The sequence below is a fragment of the Anolis sagrei genome, chromosome X (genome assembly GCF_037176765.1).
Source record: "Anolis sagrei isolate rAnoSag1 chromosome X, rAnoSag1.mat, whole genome shotgun sequence".
NCBI lineage: Eukaryota > Metazoa > Chordata > Lepidosauria > Squamata > Dactyloidae > Anolis > Anolis sagrei.
The window spans coordinates 59,180,836-59,200,264 of record NC_090034.1 but is presented as its reverse complement, the minus strand read 5'-3'; the positions used below and the strand labels follow the sequence as shown (position 1 = coordinate 59,200,264).

The 19,429-nt window shown below is 45.1% G+C and overlaps 1 protein-coding gene and 1 pseudogene across 2 annotated transcripts; one reads left to right on the top strand and one right to left on the bottom strand.

Annotated features, from left to right (window-relative positions):
* Nucleotides 1-94: 94 nt before the first annotated feature.
* Nucleotides 95-6,002, bottom strand: LOC132780955 (zinc finger protein 135-like; annotated as a pseudogene).
* Nucleotides 6,003-6,076: 74 nt separating this feature from the next.
* LOC132780956 (zinc finger and SCAN domain-containing protein 2-like) lies at nucleotides 6,077-16,980 on the top strand. Of its 2 annotated transcripts, none has more exons than XM_067473564.1 (2): nucleotides 6,077-6,166; nucleotides 15,417-16,980. In XM_067473564.1, the coding sequence occupies exon 2, from the start codon at nucleotides 15,574-15,576 to the stop codon at nucleotides 16,492-16,494; it is 921 nt and encodes a 306-aa protein (XP_067329665.1). In that variant the 5' UTR covers nucleotides 6,077-6,166; nucleotides 15,417-15,573; the 3' UTR covers nucleotides 16,495-16,980. The 2 variants fall into 2 exon arrangements, with proteins under 2 accessions (XP_067329665.1, XP_060640829.2); XM_060784846.2 differs by lacking the exon at nucleotides 15,417-16,980 and adding an exon at nucleotides 9,476-11,866.
* Nucleotides 16,981-19,429: the final 2,449 nt, after the last annotated feature.

Here is a 19,429-nt window from a genome sequence, read left to right as displayed (position 1 = left end):
ATGGGAACTCTGTGTGCCAAGATTGGTATTGCTCAGTCATTGGTGGGGGTCGCAGTGGTCTCAGGAAAAAAGTGAAGGTAAGACTCAAAGCAGCTCACAAATTAAAAGCACTGCAATACAACTTTAAAAAATACAAATATTAAAACAGTATAAAACATCATTAATATTAAAACATTTTTGGTTAAATCCATAAAAGCATGTGAATCATATAAAATCACAGCAGGGTTGGATTAGAAGGCCCATGTGGTCTCTTCCAACTCTATTATTCTATGATTTTATGCTATGTCTTTATAGGGTTTCTCCCCAGTGTGAGTCTTTTGATGTCTACGTAGATTTGAACTACGAGTGAAGCTCTGTCCACATTCCAGGCATTTATAGGGTTTCTCCCCACTGTGAGTCTTTTCATGTGAACGTAGACCTGAACAATGAGTGAAACTCTGCCCACACTCCAGGCATGTATAGGGTTTCTCCCCAATGTGAGCCCTTTGATGTGAATGTAGACCTGAACTCTGAGTGAAACTCTGTCCACACTCCAGGCATGTATAGGGTTTCTCCCCAGTGTGAGTCCTTTGATGTTTGCGTACATCTGAACTATAAGTGAACCTCTGTCCACATTCTAGGCATTTATAGGGTTTATCCCCAGTGTGATTCCTTTGATGTGAATATAGATGTGAACTCTGAGTGAACCTCTGTCCACACTCTGGGCATATGAAGGGTTTTTCTCCAGTGTGAATCCTTTGATGTGAAAGTAGACCAGAACTACGAGTGAAGTTCTGTCCACATTCAAGGCATTTATAGGGTTTCTCTCCAGTGTGAGTCCTTTGATGTGAACGTAGATTTGAAATCTGAGTGAAGCTCTGTTCACACTCCAGACATTCATAAGGTTTCTCCCCAGTGTGAGTCCTTTGATGTGAACGTAGATTTGAACTATGAGTGAAGCTCTGTCCGCACTCCAGACATTTATTGGGTTTCTCTCCACTGTGAGTCTTTTGATGTGAACGTAGACCTGAACTACGCATGAAGCTCTGTCCACACTCCAGGCATGTATAGGGTTTCTCCCCAGTGTGAGTCCTTTGATGCTTACGTACATCTGAACTATGAGTGAAGCTGTTGCCACACTCCAAACATTCATAGGGTTTCTCCCCAGTGTGAGTCCTTTGATGTGAACGTAGACTTGTACTCTGACTGAAGCTCTGACCACACTCCAAGCAGTTATAGGGTTTCTCTCCAGTGTGAGTCCTTTGATGTGAACGTAGATTCCCACTTTCAGTGAAGCTCTGTCCACACTCCAGACATTCATAAGGTTTCTCCCCAGTGTGAGTCCTTTGATGTCTACGTAGATTTCCACTCTGAGTGAAACTCTGTCCACACTCCAGGCATGTATATGGTTTCTCCCCAGTGTGAGTCCTTTGGTGGGAACACAGACTTGACCTATGAGTGAAACTCTTTCCACACTCCAGGCATGTATAGGGTTTCTCCCCAGCGTGAGTCCTTTGATGTGAATGTAGACCTGAACTACACGTAAAGCTCTTGCCACATTCCAGGCATTCATAGGGCTTCTCCCCAGTGTGAGTCCTTTCATGTTGCTGCAAATAATCCCTTGAGGAAACCTCTTCCCACATTTCATGCATTTAGAGGCTTTCTCCTTCATGCCAACAGTGATATAGGCGTCTAATTGCAATACAGATACTTGACTCTTCTTTTTTCCTTTTTTATCTGTGAGGTCAAGAATTCAGCAATATCATCACCTTGAGAAGATTTCTTCTTTCTACATGATTGGTTTCCTTACTGCATCCAAGAGTTGGCTCCACTGAATCCTCATTTCCCTGGTCAAGAAAGAAGCAAAAGATCAAAGATGGAGGTAAAGAAACCTTCTTTACCTACAAGATCTCCCCCCTTCGCTTCATTGGTCATGTTGAAAATGGAAATACCAAGAAATGCACACATCGGGGCTCAAGCACATACACAGAAACCAGCAAAGGGAATCAATGATTCTTTAAAAAGAAGGGAATTGATCCAGAAAGAAAGAAGGGGGGGATGGAGGAAGAAAAGAATGAATGATAGAAGCAAAAAAAAGGGGAACCCCTAATTTTGGAGCACCATGTTGATGTCATTGTGTTGCTAAAGGGATGGAAGGCAGGCAGGAAGACAGAAAGGAATGGTTCTTTACAATATAAAGCAACATCATTCACTGGGAGAGGCGGATGAGCTCCCTCTATCAGCTCCAGCTCCTCATGCGGGGACATGAGAGAAGCCTCCCACAAGGATGATAAAAACATCAAATCAACCGGGCGTCCCCTGGGCAACGTCCTTGCAGATGGCCAATTCTCTCACACCAGAAGCGACTTGCAGTTTCTCAAGTCGCTCCTGACACGACCAAAAAAAACCCAAAACAAAACAAAAAAACAAAAAATGGATAATGTGTTTCCTTGAATTACCAGGATGTGCTAAATGCTAAGGTATACAAAGATTACTGGGCCGCCTCCCTTCCTATCATGGGTCCCAGGTCTGCTTTCTGAGCACCCCAAATTCGATGCTTGCCAACACCAAATTTTCTGTCTTTTCCTAAAGAAATCCTGCAGCCAACCAAAATCCTACCTCTCCACCCAGCTAATGCAAAACCACATTGAGGCTTCTTAGAGATGCTCACATAATGAGTCTCTGCTGAACAAAGCCCCCTTTGCGTCATTCATTCCCTTGGCTCAGCCCCAGAATGGGATGCAAAGATAAGCACAGTGTCGCAGCTCAGAGTAGAGTCACCTTGCTCCAAACACCCAAACCACACAAAGGCTGAAGGTTTTGTAGTTTATTGAAGAAAAGAAAAGTCTTAAATGCAAAAGTAAGTTCCAAAAGTTCAATAGCAAACAGCTATCAAGAGGAGTGTGACCCCGTCCAGCACAGGTTGTGACCCTATACCCTGTTCGGCCTTGCAACTGACCAGATAGAAGATGAAATGCACACACATGCAATCAAGCAGTTGTTTTCCAGCTAAACTGTTGACTGTCCGAACAAATGCCTTCCCTTTAAGACCCCTCAAGACTCTTAGGAACAAGAATTGATATAAGAGACTTATTCTGGATGAGCTTCAAAGGAAAACGATGGGAGAGATTGTAAAGGGAACAATGAAATGACCAACTTTTAAAGATCGGCAAGTTATTGAGCATCGCGGAGTATTATTACCCTCTGAGGGAGGAAAGTAGGAATTTTGATTTCCAAATTTATAGATACATATTTAAATTCAACAAATAATGATTTGTAATTAGTGGGATTAAACTGACTCCATGGGATTACAGTGAAAGACTCATCTCTGTTTTCAATAGAGTTACAATAATAAATAATAATACTTTATTTATATACTGCTCTGTGTCCCCGAGGGAGGAAAGAGGGAAGGAAGGAAGGAGGAAAAGGTGGAGGGGAAGGATGGAAGAAAGAGTGGAAGGGAATGGAGTGAGGGAAGACAAAAAGGAAGAGAGGAGGGAGGGAAAGACAGAGGGAAGGGGGGAGGAAAGAGGGAAGGAAGGAGGAAAGGGTGGAGGGGAAGGATGGAAGAAAGAGTGGAAGGGAATGGAGTGAGGGAAGGGAAGACAAAAGGGAAGGGAGGGAGGGAAGGAAGGAGAAAGAGAGAGGGAAGGAAAGAGGAAAGAGAGGAAGGAATAATAAAGAATAATAAAAGTTTATTTATATACCGCTCTGTGTCCCCAAGGGAGGAAAGAGGGAAGGAAGGAAGGAGGAAAAAGGGTGGAGGGGAAGGATGGAAGGGAATGGAGTGAGGGAAGACAAAAAGGGAGGGAGGAGGGAGGGAAGGACAGAGGGAAGGGGGGAGGAAAGGGTGGAGGGGAAGGATGGAAGAAAGAGTGGAAGGGAATGGAGTGAGGGAAGGGAAGACAAAAGGGAAGGGAGGGAAGGAAGGAGAAAGAGAGAGAGGGAAGGAGGAAGGAAAGAGGGAAGGGAGGAAGGAAGGAAGGAAAGAGGAAAGGGTGGATGGGAAGGATGGAAGGGAATGGAGTGAGGGAAGACAAAAAGGAAGGGAGGGAAGGAAGGAAGTAGGAAAGGGTGGAAGGGAAGGATGGAAGAAAGAGTGGAAGGGAATGGATGGAGGGAAGGAAAGACAAAAGGGAAGGGAGAGAAGGAAGGAAGGAGAAGGAGAGAGAGGGAAGGAGGGGGGAAAGAGGGAAGGGAGGAAGGAAGGAAAGAGGAAAGGGTGGAAGGGAAGGATGGAAGGGAATGGAGTGAGGGAAGACAAAAAGGGAGGGAGAAGGGAGGGAAGGACAGAGGGAAGGGGGGAGGAAAGGGTGGAGGGAAGGATGGAAGAAAGAGTGGAAGGGAATGGAGTGAGGGAAGGGAAGACAAAAGGGAAGGGAGGGAGGGAAGGGAGGAGAAAGAGAGAGAGGGAAGGAGGGAGGAAAGAGGAAAAGGTGGAGAGGAAGGATGGAAGAAAGGGTGGAAGGGAATGGAGTGAGGGAAGACAAAAAGGAAGGCGGGAGGGAGGAAAGGAGAGCGGGAAGGGGGGAGCAAAGAGGGAAGGAAGGAAGGAGGAAAGGGTGGAGGGGAAGGATGGAAGAAAGAGTAGAAGGGAATGGATGGAGGGAAGGGAAGACAACAGGGGTGGGAGGGAGGGAAGGAGAAAGAGAGAGAGGGAAGGAGGGAGGAAAGAGGGAAGGGTGGGTGGAAGGGAATGGAGTGAGGGAAGACAAAAAGGAAGGAAGGAGGGAGGAAAGGAGAGAGGGAAGGGGGAGGAAAGAGGGAAGGAAGAAAGTAGGAAAGGGTGGAGGGGAAGGATGGAAGAAAGAGTAGAAGGGAATGGATGGAGGGAAGGGAAGACAAAAGGGAAGGGAGGGAGGGAAGGAGAAAGAGAGAGAGGGAAGGAGGGAGGAAAGAGGGAAGAGAGTAAGGAAGGAAGGAAAGAGTGGAGGGGAAGGATGGAAGAAAGGGTGGAAGGGAATGGAGTGAGGGAAGACAAAAAGGAAGGAAGGAGGGGGGAAAGGAGAGAGGGAAGGGGGAGGAAAGAGGGAAGGAAGAAAGTAGGAAAGGGTGGAGGGGAAGGATGGAAGAAAGAGTAGAAGGGAATGGATGGAGGGAAGGGAAGACAAAAGGGAAGGGAGGGAGGGAAGGGAGGAGAGAAAGAGGGAAGGAGGGAGGAAAGAGAGTAAGGAAGGAAGGAAAGAGGAAAGGGTGGAAGGGAAGGATGGAAGAAAGGGTGGAAGGGAATAGAGTGAGGGAAGACGAAAAGGAAGGAAGGAGGAAAGGAGAGAGGGAAGGAGGGAGGAAAGAGGGGAGGAAAGAGGGAAGGAAGTAGGAAAGGGTGAAAGGGAAGGAAGGAGGGAAGGAAAAAGAGGGAGGGAAGGAAGGTGGAAGGAAAGAGAGAAGGAAGGAAGGTTGGGATGGTGAGAGAGGACCCGAGAAAAGACCCCAAGGGGCCGGATCTAATTGTAATTGCTTTCCAATTGTGCTTTCATTTAGCCACCTTTGTGTCCATAACTCAATTTGTTTGCAGCCTAGATCAGCTGTTTTGGAATTTTAAAATGTGCACTTGCACTGGAGCAGTCCACGCCAGAGGACAGGGTCCGTCTCCGGACTTGGATTTCTAGGAGATCTAGTCTTGATCTCAACCACTAGAGTTGGTGGGGGAAAGAGACGCCCTTTTGAAAGCCATCAGGCTCCAGAGGACAGGAATGAGGGCAGCCAAGGAGTGTGTGTGGGGCAGGGCAGGGCCGCCCCCCTATTCCTATGGCTGAGGCGGTTTCTTTCTCTCAGTCTCTTTTCTCCCCAACCCGCTTCCTCCTTCTCCTCTTCCTCCAAAGTCCGCCTCTCACCTCCTCCATCACCCAGCCAGCCTTCCTCCTTCTTTCCTCCAAACGACACTCGGCTTCCGTCGCTTCTTCTCTTCTTTCTCCCTCAATGGAGGGGGCGGGCCTAGCGGTGACGTCACTCAATCTAAAGAAGAAGTTCCTTCTCCTCTCCCTCTGCCCTCAGAGGCTGCCTTCCTTCCTGCCTTGCAACCACGTCAATCAAAGCTGCAGAGCGGCGGGCAGCCAATGGGAGCCTCTGGTGGGCGGGGCGTCACGGACGCAGCCAATCCGAGGTCGAAGGCCGCCTAGAGGGAGAAGAGGAAAGAGGGTCTCCTTCCGCCGTCTTGTGAGACAGGAAAGCAGAGAGAGAAAGAGAGGTATGTGTGTATATATCTTATCTTCTATATAAATAAAAATGTAATGTTCGTTTGTGGGATTAACAGAAGTCAAAAGCCACTAGACAAATTGACACCAAATTTGGACACAAGACACCTAACAACCCAATGTATGTCCTTCACATGATTTTGTCATTTGGGAGTTGTAGCTGCTGGGATTTATAGTTCACCTACAATCAAAGAGCATTCTGAAACCCACCAACGATGGAGTTGAACCAAACTTGGCACACAGTTCTCCCATGACTAACAGAAAATGCTGGAAGGGTTTGGTGTGTAGTGTCCTTTGGTTTTGGAGTTGTAGTTCACCTATATCCAGAGATCACTGTGGACTCAAACAATGATGGATCTGGACCAAGGTCATTGACGTTGAGTTTGGGAGTTGTAGTATACCTACATCCAGAGATCGCTGTGGACACAAACAATGATGGATCTGGACCAAGCTCATTGACGTTGAGTTTGGGAGTTGTAGTATACCTACATCCAGAGATCACTGTGGACACAAACAATGATGGATCTGGACCAAGCTCATTGACGTTGAGTTTGGGAGTTGTAGTATACCTACATCCAGGGATCACTGTGGACTCAAACAATGATGGATGTGGACCAAGCTCATTGACGTTGAGTTTGGGAGTTGTAGTATACCTACATCCAGAGATCACTGTGGACACAAACAATGATGGATCTGGACCAAGCTCATTGACGTTGAGTTTGGGAGTTGTAGTATACCTACATCCAGGGATCACTGTGGACTCAAACAATGATGGATCTGGACCAAGCTCATTGACGTTGAGTTTGGGAGTTGTAGTATACCTACATCCAGAGATCACTGTGGACACAAACAATGATGGATCTGGACCAAGCTCATTGACGTTGAGTTTGGGAGTTGTAGTATACCTACATCCAGGGATCACTGTGGACTCAAACAATGATGGATCTGGACCAAGCTCATTGACGTTGAGTTTGGGAGTTGTAGTATACCTACATCCAGAGATCACTGTGGACACAAACAATGATGGATCTGGACCAAGCTCATTGACGTTGAGTTTGGGAGTTGTAGTATACCTACATCCAGAGATCACTGTGGACACAAACAATGATGGATCTGGACCAAGCTCATTGGCGTTGAGTTTGGGAGTTGTAGTATACCTACATCCAGAGATCACTGTGGACTCAAACAATGATGGATCTGGACCAAGCTCATTGACGTTGAGTTTGGGAGTTGTAGTATACCTACATCCAGAGATCACTGTGGACTCAAACAAGGATGGATCTGGACCAAACTCTACACGAATATTCAATATGCCCAAATGTGAACACTGGTGGAGTTTGGGGAAAATAGAATCTTGACATTTGGGAGTTGTAGTTGCTGGGATTTATAGTTCACCTACAATCACAGAGCATTCTGAACCCCACCAATGATAGAATTGGGCCAAACCTCCCACACAGAACCCCCATGTGGGCCACAGCAACATGTGTCAGGGGACAGCTAGTTTATAATATATGTGTGTATGTACTTTTATTTACTTACACATTCAGAAGAACAAGCCACTCTAAACACCTTCGCAGAAGCTCAGCCTGTCACTGAACATTGAGAAAACCAAAGTGCTCTTCCAGCAGTCACCAGCCAATCTGTCTGCAGTGCCAGAAATACAGCTTAATGATGTAACATTGGAACATGTTGACCATTTTTGCTTCCTTGGCAGCCACCTCTCCACAAAAGTCAACACTGACACTGAAATACAACACCACCTGAGCTCTTGAGTTGTTCTTGTTGAGGGTCCCAGCTGCCCATGACTCCTCAGTGCCTCCCTCACAACGGCCCTTGCTAGACAGGAAGTGGCCGCAGAAGCATACGAGAAGCTTGGCCTGTCATTGAACATCGAGAAAACCAAAGTGCTGTTCCAGCAGTCACCAGCCAATCCATCTGCAATGCCAAAAATACACCTTAATGGTGTAACATCAGAAAATGTTAACCATTTCCGCTACCTTGGCAGCCATCTTTCCACCAAAGTCAACATTGACACTGAAATACAACACTGCCTGAGCTCTGCGAGTGCAGCATTGTTCAGAATGAAGCAGAGAGTGTTTGAGGACCAGGACATCCATAGGGATGCCAAGGTGCTTGTTTATAAAGCTATTATCCTCCCAACCGTGCTATATGCCTGCGAAACGTGGACTGGCTACAGACATCACATGCAACTCCTGGAACGATTCCATCAGTGCTGCAAATCTCTTGGGAAGACAAGCGAACAAACATCAGCATGCTGGAAGAAGCAAAGACCACCAGAATTGAAGCGATGGTCCTCCGCCATCAATTCCGCTGGACTGGCCACGTTGTCCGGATGCCTGACCACCGTCTCCCAAAGCAGTTGCTCTACTCCGAACTCAAGAACGGAAAACGGAATGTTGGTGGGCAGGAAAAGAGATTTAAAGACGGGCTTAAAGCCAACCTTAAAAACTGTGGCATAGACACAAAACTGGGAAGCCCTGGCCCTTGAGTGCTCCAGCTGGAGGTCAGCTGTGACCAGCAGTGCTGTAGAATTCAAAGAGGCACAAATTCTACAGCAAAAGAGAGAAACATGCCAAGAGGAAGGTGTGTCAAGCCAACCCTGACTGGGACTATCAGAAGACATTTACTTCTTGGGAGGAGAGCAATGACCAATCTTGATAAAATAGTGAAAAGTACAGACATCACACTGGTAACGAAGGTCTGCATAGTTAAAGCAATGGTATTCCCTGTTTGAACCAGGACCAACTTTTTTCTGTTATGTTCACTCAGAGTGCCTGGAATCCATTCCTTGTTGTTTATGAATCTGTAGTTACTTTTGCTGTTTTTTTCTGTACGTCCTTGAGATGCTTTATTTATTTATTTAAAACTTTTCTATCCCGATCTTCTCACCTCCGTAGGGGGACTCAGACCGGCTTACAGCAAGGATTCAATGCTTCTAATACAAGTTATAAAACATCATACAACAATACAAGATTAAAATACATATAGATAAAATACATATATACCAAATCGGCAAGGTAAAATCATGTTCAACTCAGTCCGCATATGTGGTCACTCACTTTGGTTTGTAATCAGTCTCAGCCATTATTCTGGGAATGCTTCGTTCCATAACCAGGATTTCACTAGCCTCCTGAAGGACAAGAGGGAGTGGGCAGATCTTTATGTCTCTTCTTGATATTTCCATTTTCATCATGATCGATGAAAGGAAAATGGGATAATATTGGAGGTTAAAGAGGTTTGGGTCTTCATATTTAACCTTTTGCTTCTTTTTTCTTGAACAGGGACATTGAGGGCTCAATGGAGCCACCTTTGGCATGAGAAGAAACAAATCAGCTTCTACTGGGTATTGAGGAATTTGGAAACTGAAGTGCAGTAAGGAAACTGTAGGAAAAATAATCTTCTCACGGTGCTGATCTTGTTGAATTCTTAAACTTACTCTAGATCAGAAAGGGAAAAACAAGACTCAAGATTCCATATCTATACATCACATCTATACATAATTATCTAGACATAACATTTTCAGCATGGAGGATAAAGCATATATATGTATTGAATGTGGAAAGAGCTTTCATCAGCATGGAAATCTAAAGACACATCAAAGGACACACACTGGGGAGAAACCCTATAAATGCCTGGAGTGTGGACAGAGCTTTGCTCAGAGAGTAAATCTACGTACACATCAAAGGACCCACACTGGGGAGAAACCCTATAAATGTCTGGAGTGTGGACAGAGTTTCACTGAGAGTGGAAGTGTGCGTTCACATCAAAGGACTCACACTGGAGAGAAACCCTATAAATGCCTGGAGTGTGGACAGAGCTTTTCTCAGAGGGGAACTCTACAAACACATCAAAGGACTCACACTGGGGAGAAACCCTATAAATGCTTGGAGTGTGGAAAGACCTTTGCTCAGAATGGAGGTCTAAATTCACATCAGAAGACTCACACTGGGAAGAAACACTATAAATGCCTGGAGTGCGGACTGAGCTTCACTCATAATGCAGGTCTACGTTCACATCAAAGGACTCACACTGGGGAGAAACCCTATACATGTCTGGAGTGTGGAAAGAGCTTTACTGAGAGTGGATGCCTACAGAAACATAAAAGGATTCATACTGGGGAGAAACCCTATAAATGCCTAGAATGTGGACAGAGTTTCACTCAGAGTTCACATCTACGTTCACATCAAAGGATTCACACTGGAGAGAAACCCTATAAATGCCTGGATTGTGGAATGAGTTTTGCTCAGAGTGGAAGTCTACATTCACATGAAAGGATTCACACTGGGGAGAAACACTATAAATGCATGGAGTGTGCACTGAGCTTCACTCAGAGTGGAAATCTACATTCACATCAAAGGAGCCATGCTGGGGAAAAACCCTATATATGCCTGGAGTGTGGACTGAGCTTCACTCAGAATGAAGGTCTGTATTCACATCAAATGACTCACACTGGGAAGAAACCCTATAAATGCATGGAGTGTGGACAGAGCTTCGCTTGGACGGACCTTCTGCTGCAACATGAAAAGACCCACACTGGGGAGAAACCCTATAAATGCCTTGAAGGAAATTGTTAAGTTTGCATTTACAGTGGCATCAGTGTTTTGTTTATTAATAATGCTGGATGGCAATCTAGAAATTTACTGACAAAGATCCACAAACTAGCACAAATTGAGAAACTGACTTTGCTGATTAAGAAGAAACCTTAGATCACCTTCAAGAAATATTGGAACTTTTTATAACATTTTAATGGCAACATTTGGGGCATATGTCAAGTATAAGATTTATGAATTAGAATAGTTGTACCAAAAGTAGAAGTATGCCTTTGGACAGTTTACCTGTCCAAACGTATCTCCCCCTATGAACCAGCTCAAAGACAATGATTGTCTGGGGAGGCCCTGCTCTCAGTCCCACCTTCCTTGCAGGCGTGGCTGGTGGGGACTTCTCAGTGGTGACCCCTTGGTTGTGGAACTTTCTCAGTCCCAGCCAGCCTTGCAGGCGTGGCTGGTGGGGACTTCTCAGTGGTGACCCCTTGGTTGTGGAACTTTCTCTGTCCCAGCCAGCCTTGCAGGCGTGGCTGGTGGGGACTTCTCAGTGGTGACCCCTTGGTTGTGGAACTTTCTCTGTCCCAGCCAGCCTTGCAGGCGTGGCTGGTGGGGACTACTCAGTGGTGACCCCTTGGTTGTGGAACTTTCTCAGTCCCAGCCAGCCTTGCAGGCGTGGCTGGTGGGGACTTCTCAGTGGTGACCCCTTGGTTGTGGAACTCCCTCCCTAGCAATATTAGATCAGCCCCCTCCCTCCTAGCCTTCAGAAGAAGAGTAAAAACCTGGCTCTGGGAGCAGGCTTTAGTACAGTAATTATAATGTGGATTATGTGCAATTGATTACGGAATGGCTTTAGATTCTGATCCCTGGATGACGTGTTTTAACATTGAATGTATTTTAATTATGTTAAATATATTCTAATTTTAATCCAATTTACTTTTAAGTAAATATTGTATGTTTTGAGGCACTGTTGGTGCCACTTGTAAGCCGCCTTGAGTCCCCCTCGGGGTAAAGAAAGGCGAGATATAAATAAGGCAAATAAATAAATAATAAATTATGTAGAATTGTCTGAATGGAGTAGAATAATAAAGTATAAATACGAACAAATAAAGTGTGAGGTTTATAGAATTATACCAATGTCTGTTTGTTTATTTGTTAGTTTGTGTGTATATATCTATGTAGGTGTGTGTTCATTTCTAATTTAGTATTGTTCTTTTTTGTTGTAGGTAGCTAGTTAGCTGCATCTTAAAGTTTCTTTTTGTGATATTATTACTTTTTTACCCTTTAAAAATCAGAATAGTTTCTAAAAAGATCAGAAATTTAGAAAGGTTGAAATTGCTGAGATTGGAGTGGCCCATACACCTGTTTTATACAGATTTTAACTGTTGAATTGTACTTTAATCTATGATGCCTGACTGATTGCTTTATATCTTTTAGCCAAAGGTGTTTAATATGTTTTAATAGTATGTGTAAATGTTATATTTTTTATGATCACACACAGCATTGAATATTTGCCATTTTCGTTTTTGGAAGCCGCCCTGAGTCCCTCCGGGGGGAGAGTGTGGGTTAAAAATAAAATTGTTATTATTATTATTCCACACAGCTCAAGTTTGGTCCAATTTAATTGTGGTTGGATTTCAGAATGCTCTTTGATGGCCGGGGAACTAAACACCCCAACAAGTCCCAAATGCCAAGGTCTTTTTTCCTAAAACCTCTCCAGTGTTTTCTGTTGTTTGTGATAGTTCTGCAGGCCAAGTTTGGTCCAATTTAATTATTGGAGTTCAGAATGCTCTTTGATGGCTGGGGAACTATACATCCCAACAACTCCCAAATGCCAAGGTCTATTTTCCCCAAACTCCACCAGATTTGGGCATACTGAGTATTTGTGCCAAGTTCTGTCCAGATCCATAGTAATTTGGGTTCACAGTGCTCTCTGGATGTAGGTGAACTACTTCTCCCATAATTCACTATCAATTCCCCCCAACCCCCTCCAGTATTTTCTATTGGTCATTAGGTCTGTATTTCGGGGGGAGGGGAGGGGTGTCTCAGTGGTCTCTGGAAGTCAGAGCTGCATCGGTTGAAGGTACTTATTTATTTATTTATTTATTATTTCTTGCATTTATTGACCGCCCCTCTCAGCCCGGAGGCGACTCGGGGCGGTGAACAACAACAACAAGAAGACAATGTACAGTGAATAAAGACGATACAAACCAGACAGATACAACATAACATATACTTATACTAAAAAATCCGCTTCGTCAAGTCCTGGGGTCATAGCCGAAATTCGTAGTCCTAGTTCATTCCATTGTCAATTTAACTACACTCAATTGAAGGCCTGCTCGAAGAGCCATGTTTTTAGGCCCCTACGAAAGGCCATCAAGGAGGGCGCCTGTCTAACTTCAGCAGGGAGAGTGTTCCACAGCCGGGGGGCCACCACCGAGAAGGCCCGCTCCCTATGCTTTAATTATGTTTAATTTGTAACAATGAAAATACATCCTTCATATCAGACGTTTACATTACATTTCATAACAGTACCAAAATTACTGTTATGAAGCAGCAACGAAAATGTGGTTGGGGGTCACCACAACATGAGGAACTTTATTTAGGGGTCATGGCATTAGAAAGGTTGAGAACCACTGCTCTAGACCATGGCCATACAGCCCGAAAAAACCTACAACAACACAATATTAGGAAAGTTTTATGAAGGAAAGGCTGAGTAAATACATAAACAAAAGTCACACAGAAACTATGTTTAAAGTAACTTCTTCATAAGAGAAGAATCAATAACTATCATTGTAACGATAAAGCATTTATACTGTATATATACTCTTATGTAACTGGAAGGATATAAATAAACCAACAGTTACTGTTTCGCCTTAAGCAGAGTCTCACTCTCAATCTCTAATCCTCAGTTTAAAGGAGAACAAAACGGTGATAGCACAGTCTGGCTTTAGGCCGGGGCATGGTACCGAGACAGCCTTGGTCGCCTTAGTGGATGATCTGCGCCGGGAGCTCGACAGGGGGAGTGTGTCCCTGCTGGTGCTTCTGGACCTCTCAGCGGCCTTCGATACCGTCGACCACGGTATCCTTCTGGGACGCCTCGCGGGAATGGGTCTTGGAGGGACTGTTTTACAGTGGCTCCGCTCATTCCTAGAGGGCCGGTCTCAGAAGGTGTTACTGGGAGACTCCTGTTCAACCCCACAACCTTTGTCTTGTGGGGTTCCTCAGGGTTCAATATTGTCTCCCATGTTGTTTAACATCTACATGAAGCCGCTGGGGGAGATCATCCGGAGTTTCGGGGTACGGTGTCATCTGTACGCGGATGATGTCCAACTCTGTCACTCCTTTCCACCTGTCACTAAGGAGGCTGTCGAGGTCCTGAACCGGTGCTTGGCCGCTGTGACGGTCTGGATGGGGGCGAACAAATTGAAATTGAATCCAGACAAGACAGAGGTACTCCTGGTCAGTCGTAAGGCCGAACAGGGCATAGGGTTACAGCCTGTGTTGGATGGGGTCGCACTCCCCCTGAAGACGCAGGTTCGCAGTTTGGGTGTGATCCTGGACTCATCGTTGAGCCTGGAACCCCAGGTTTCGGCGGTGACCAGGGGAGCATTCGCACAGTTAAAACTCGTGCGCCAACTGCGCCCGTACCTTGGGAAGTCTGACTTGGCCACGGTAGTCCACGCTCTGGTTACATCCCGTTTAGACTACTGCAACGCTTTCTACGTGGGGTTGCCTTTGAAGACGGCCCGGAAGCTCCAATTAGTCCAACGCTCGGCAGCCATGATACTAACAGGAGCGGAGCGCAGGGAGCATACAACTCCTCTGCTGCACCAGCTCCACTGGCTGCCGATCTGCTACCGGGCTCAATTCCAAGTGCTGGCGTTGGCCTTTAAAGCCCTAAACGGTTCTGGCCCAACTTACCTATCCGAACGTATCTCGGCCTATCAGCCCACCAGGACCCTAAGATCTTCTGGGGAGGCCCTGCTCTCTATCCCGCCTGCTTCACAGGTGCGGCTGGCGGGGACGAGAGACAGGGCCTTTTCTGTGGTGGCTCCACGGCTATGGAACGCCCTTCCCATGGAGGTAAGATCAGCCCCCTCATTGATGGTATTCCGTAGAAGATTAAAAACCTGGATGTTCGAGCAGGCATTCGGTTAACTCAGTGCAAGGAATGTAATGATCAAAGGACTGGCAATATGGACGACGAAACTGGATCACGATTTTAGTCAGGAGATTAATTGGATTGTTTGTTGATATATGTATTGTGCACTATGTTTTTATGCTTTTAAACTGTATACTGTCGATTGTTATATTTTGTTGTAAACCGCGTTGAGTCGCCGGCTAGGCTGAGAAACAGCGGTATACAAGTATAGCAAATAAATAAATAAATAAATAAATAAATAAATAAATAAATAGCAGAATTAAACATCCTTTATATTTATTGGTGGAATATCTACACAGGCAGGCAGCCTGGCCCCTTTTTCACACCATCCCTTATTGTTTTTCAGTATGTGATCACCTTTGCTGGTTTCTGTGTCTGTCCTTGAGACCCTTCACATCTCAATTTCTTGGTATTCCCATTTTCAACATGGGCCATGAAGGGAAAAGAGGGTAATCTTAGAAATAAAGAAGGTTTGCAGCTTCATGTTTAATCTTTTGCTTCTTTTTTCTTGACTAGGGGAATGAAGACCGTATGAAGTCACCTCTGGCATGATAAGAAATATCACTATCTACTTGATATTTAGGAATTTGGAAATCAAAGATCAGTAATGAAAGTAATCCTATAGGAAGAAAAAATCCTCTCAATAGTGGAGAAAGTAAAAGGGAACACTCACATGTCTATATTGCAGTTAATCATATACAAAACAGTCATCATGGAGGAGAAACTCTATACATGTCTTGAGTGTGGAAAGAGCTTCACTCAGAGGAGCCATCTGCTACAACATGAAAGGACTCACACTGGGGAGAAACCCTATAAATGTCTGGAGTGTGGACAGAGCTTCGCTCAGGGCGGAAGTCTACATAGACATCAAAGGATCCACACTGGGGAGAAACCCTATAAATGCATGGAATGTGGACAGAACTTCATTGAAAGTGGACATCTATATTCACATCAAAGAATTCACACTGGGGAGAAGCCCTATAAATGCCTGGAGTGTGGACTGAGCTTTGCTCGTAGTGGAAGTCTGCATTCACATCAAAGGACTCACACAGGGGAGAAACCCTATACATGTCCAGAATGTGGACAGAGCTTCACTGAGAGTGGAAATCTACGTTCGCATCAAAGGACACACACTGGGGAGAAACCCTATAAATGCCTGGAGTGTGGACAGAGCTTCACTGAGAGTGGAAATCTACGTTCGCATCAAAGGACTCACACTGGGGAGAAACCCTATACATGCCTGCAGTGTGGACAGAGCTTTACTCGTAGTACAGGTCTACATTCGCATCAAGGGACTCATACTGGGGAGAAACCCTATAAATGTCTGGAGTGTGGACACAGCTTCACTAATAGTTCAGGTCTACATAAACATCAAAGGACTCACACTGGGGAGAAACCCTATAAATGCCTGGAGTGTGGGCGGAGCTTTACTCAGAGAGAAAACCTACGTTCACATCAAAGGACTCACACTGGGGAGAAACCCTATAAATGCCTGGAATGTGGACAGAGCTTCACTCATAGTTCAGGTCTACGTTCCCATCACAGGACTCATACTGGGGAGAAACCCTATACATGCCTTGAAGGAAATTATTAAGGTTACATTTACAATGACTCCACAGTTTTGTATCTTAAGAATTCTGGATGATCATCCAGAATGAAAATTTGAAAGATTACTAAAATACATGATAATTGCAGATAGAATACGATATCCTCAGAGATGGAAGGAAGAAGTTGTCTTCATTGACTTATGAAGATTTGCATACTTGCAGAGATGGAGAAACTGATGCTGCTGATTAACGAGGAGAAAATTGATTGCTTTCAAGAAGCATTGGAACTTTCAAATCACTTTTTCATGACAACCATCGGGATATGTCAAGTGTAAGATTTGAGTTGGAACAGTGGTACCAAAGGCAGAAATGTGCTTATATGGGATCATCTAAATGGAGTCGAGTGATAAGGTATAAAAACCAACAAATAGAGTGCAAAGTTTGTATAATTAGACTCATGCCTGTTTGTTTATTTCAGGGGTCCTCAGACTTTTTAAACTGGGGGCCAGTTCACTGTCCCTCAGACCGTTGGAGGGCCAGACTATATATTTTTTTTAAAAAAAAATCAATTAAAAAATTCCTATGCACATTGCACATATCTTATTTTGCTGTGTGGAAGGGCCCTTTAAAGGGGTTCTTTCTAGCCCTCTTTAGGCAGTAATTCCAGGAGCAGAGAATGGGAAATCTTCGTATTTCTAGTCTGAATAAAATCTGGCTACCAGTATTAAAAAAAAACTGTAAAAGTATAACTGTAAATAAAGAACAACACTCAAACACAGGGGAACTCCAGACAAGAAACAATCAGGGCCAGCTAATCACCTCTCAACAAAGGATTCTCCCTAAAAACTGTCAGGCTATGAAATGGTAATCAAGGTGGCCAATTGAAACATTCATACCTACCTCCAACAGACAAGAGTTCTTTCTCCCACCCTAGATCTTCCACAATTTTCCTAGTTAAAGATTTTCCTCTGACATGAAGTCCAGTCGTGTCTGACTCTGGGATGTGGTGCTCATCTGCATTTCTAAGTCGAAGAGCCGGCGTTGTCCGTAGACACCTCCAAGGTCATGTGGCTGGCATGACTGCATGGAGCGCCGAGTCAGCCTCCCTTGGCTAGCTCACGCTGCCCATCGAACCCGATGGGCAGCGTGAGCCTGCCAAGGGAGGAGCAGCCCCGCATGGCCTTGCAAGGTGCTTTACGCGTGAGTAGGCCGCGCAGAGCAGCTGCCCTTGGCTGGCTCACGCTGCCCATCAGGCCCGATGAGCAGCGTGAGCCTGCCAAGGGAGGAGCAGCACCGCGCGGCCTACTCGCGCGTAAAGCACCTCGCGAGGTGCTTTACGCGTGAGTAGGCTGCGCGGAGCAGCTGCCCTTGGCTGGCTCACGCTGTCCATCAGGCCTGACGGATAGCGTGAGCCAGCCAAGGGAGGGGCACTGTGTGTGGGGGGGGGGGGGGCGCTCCTCCTCCACGGGCTGGATAAGTGCCCTTGGCGGGCCGGAAGTGGCCCGCGGGCCATAGTTTGAGGACCCCTGGTTTATTTATTAGTGTAGTTTACGTTTGTGTATGTCTATGTATGTGTGTATTTTGTTGGTGTGTTTGTTTTTAATTTACTCTTGTACTTTGTAGTAGTAGCTAGTAAGTTAGCTGCATAGCTTTAGCATTATGCGTTATAACATTTCTGCTTCTTTTTGTGGTATTATTGCTTTTTACATTTTGAAAAATTAAAATATTTATGTATTTATTTATTTATTACATACATTTCTATCCTGCCCTTCTCCCCACAAGGGGACTCAGGGCAGCCTTACATAACCATCCGAGGATGCTATCCACATAAATACCAATAAAATCACAGTTAAACAATAACATCCATTTAAAACATTATACAAAATTCAACAATAAATTCATTAACAATAAATTAACGTGCCAATATGCCAAAGCCAAGTCGGGAAAATCCAGTGTCACGATGTCCAGAAAATTTCTCTTCCATATTGACATTCCCCTCTAGTCAATTGTCTGGTTCCAGAGCCAGATCTTCAGTTGTTTTCTAAAGGACAGGAGGAAGGTGGCCAACCTGATGTCCTTAGGGAGGGAGTTCCACAGACAGGGGGCCACTGCTGAAAAGACCCTGTCTCTTGTCTTCACCAACAGTGTTTGCAAAATAATTTCCAAAAAGGTGGAAAATTCAGAAAGGTTAAAATTGCTGAGACTGGAGTGGCCAGTACACCTGTTTTTAGACCAGTATGGGGCTTAATCTCCAATTTATTGTGTCTTTAAGGTTGGCTGCATAACTCTGGAGTCTTTTGTTATCCTTCATTATTATTATTATGACTTGTTTTGCAACATATAAGTCCAGGGTGGGAGAAAGAATTCTTGTCTGTTGGAGCTAGGTGTGAATGTTTCAATTTGCCACCTTGATTAGCATTTGATGGCCTGACAGTTTTTAGGTGTGGCTTGTTACTATTTGGGGGAATCCTATGTTGAGAGGTGACAACAGACAAGAGTTCTTTCTCCCACTCTGGACTTTCCACTGATATATAAACCCAACTTCTTGGAAGCTTCAATTAGTCCAACGGTCGGCAGCCATGTTGTTAACTGGAGCAGCGTACAGGGAGCGTACTACTCCTCCTGCTGGTTTTAACCTTTAAAGCCCTGAACAGTTCTGGCCCAGATTACTTGTCCGAACATTTCTCCTGCTATGAACCATCACGAAGCTTAAGATCGTCAGGAGAGGCCCTGCTCTTGATCCCACCACTCTCGCAAACACGGTTGGTGGGGACGAGAGACAGGGCCTTCTCGGCAGTGGCCCCCCTTCTGTGGAACTCCTACCTTAAGGACATCAGGTTGGCCACCTCCCTCCTGTCCTTTAGAAGACAACTGAAGACCTGGCTCTGCGACCAGGCATTTGATTATATGATAATGACAATAGGAAAGGATTTTGGGTTGTGACACTGGATTTCCCGGTTTGATTTTTGTTTTACTGGCATT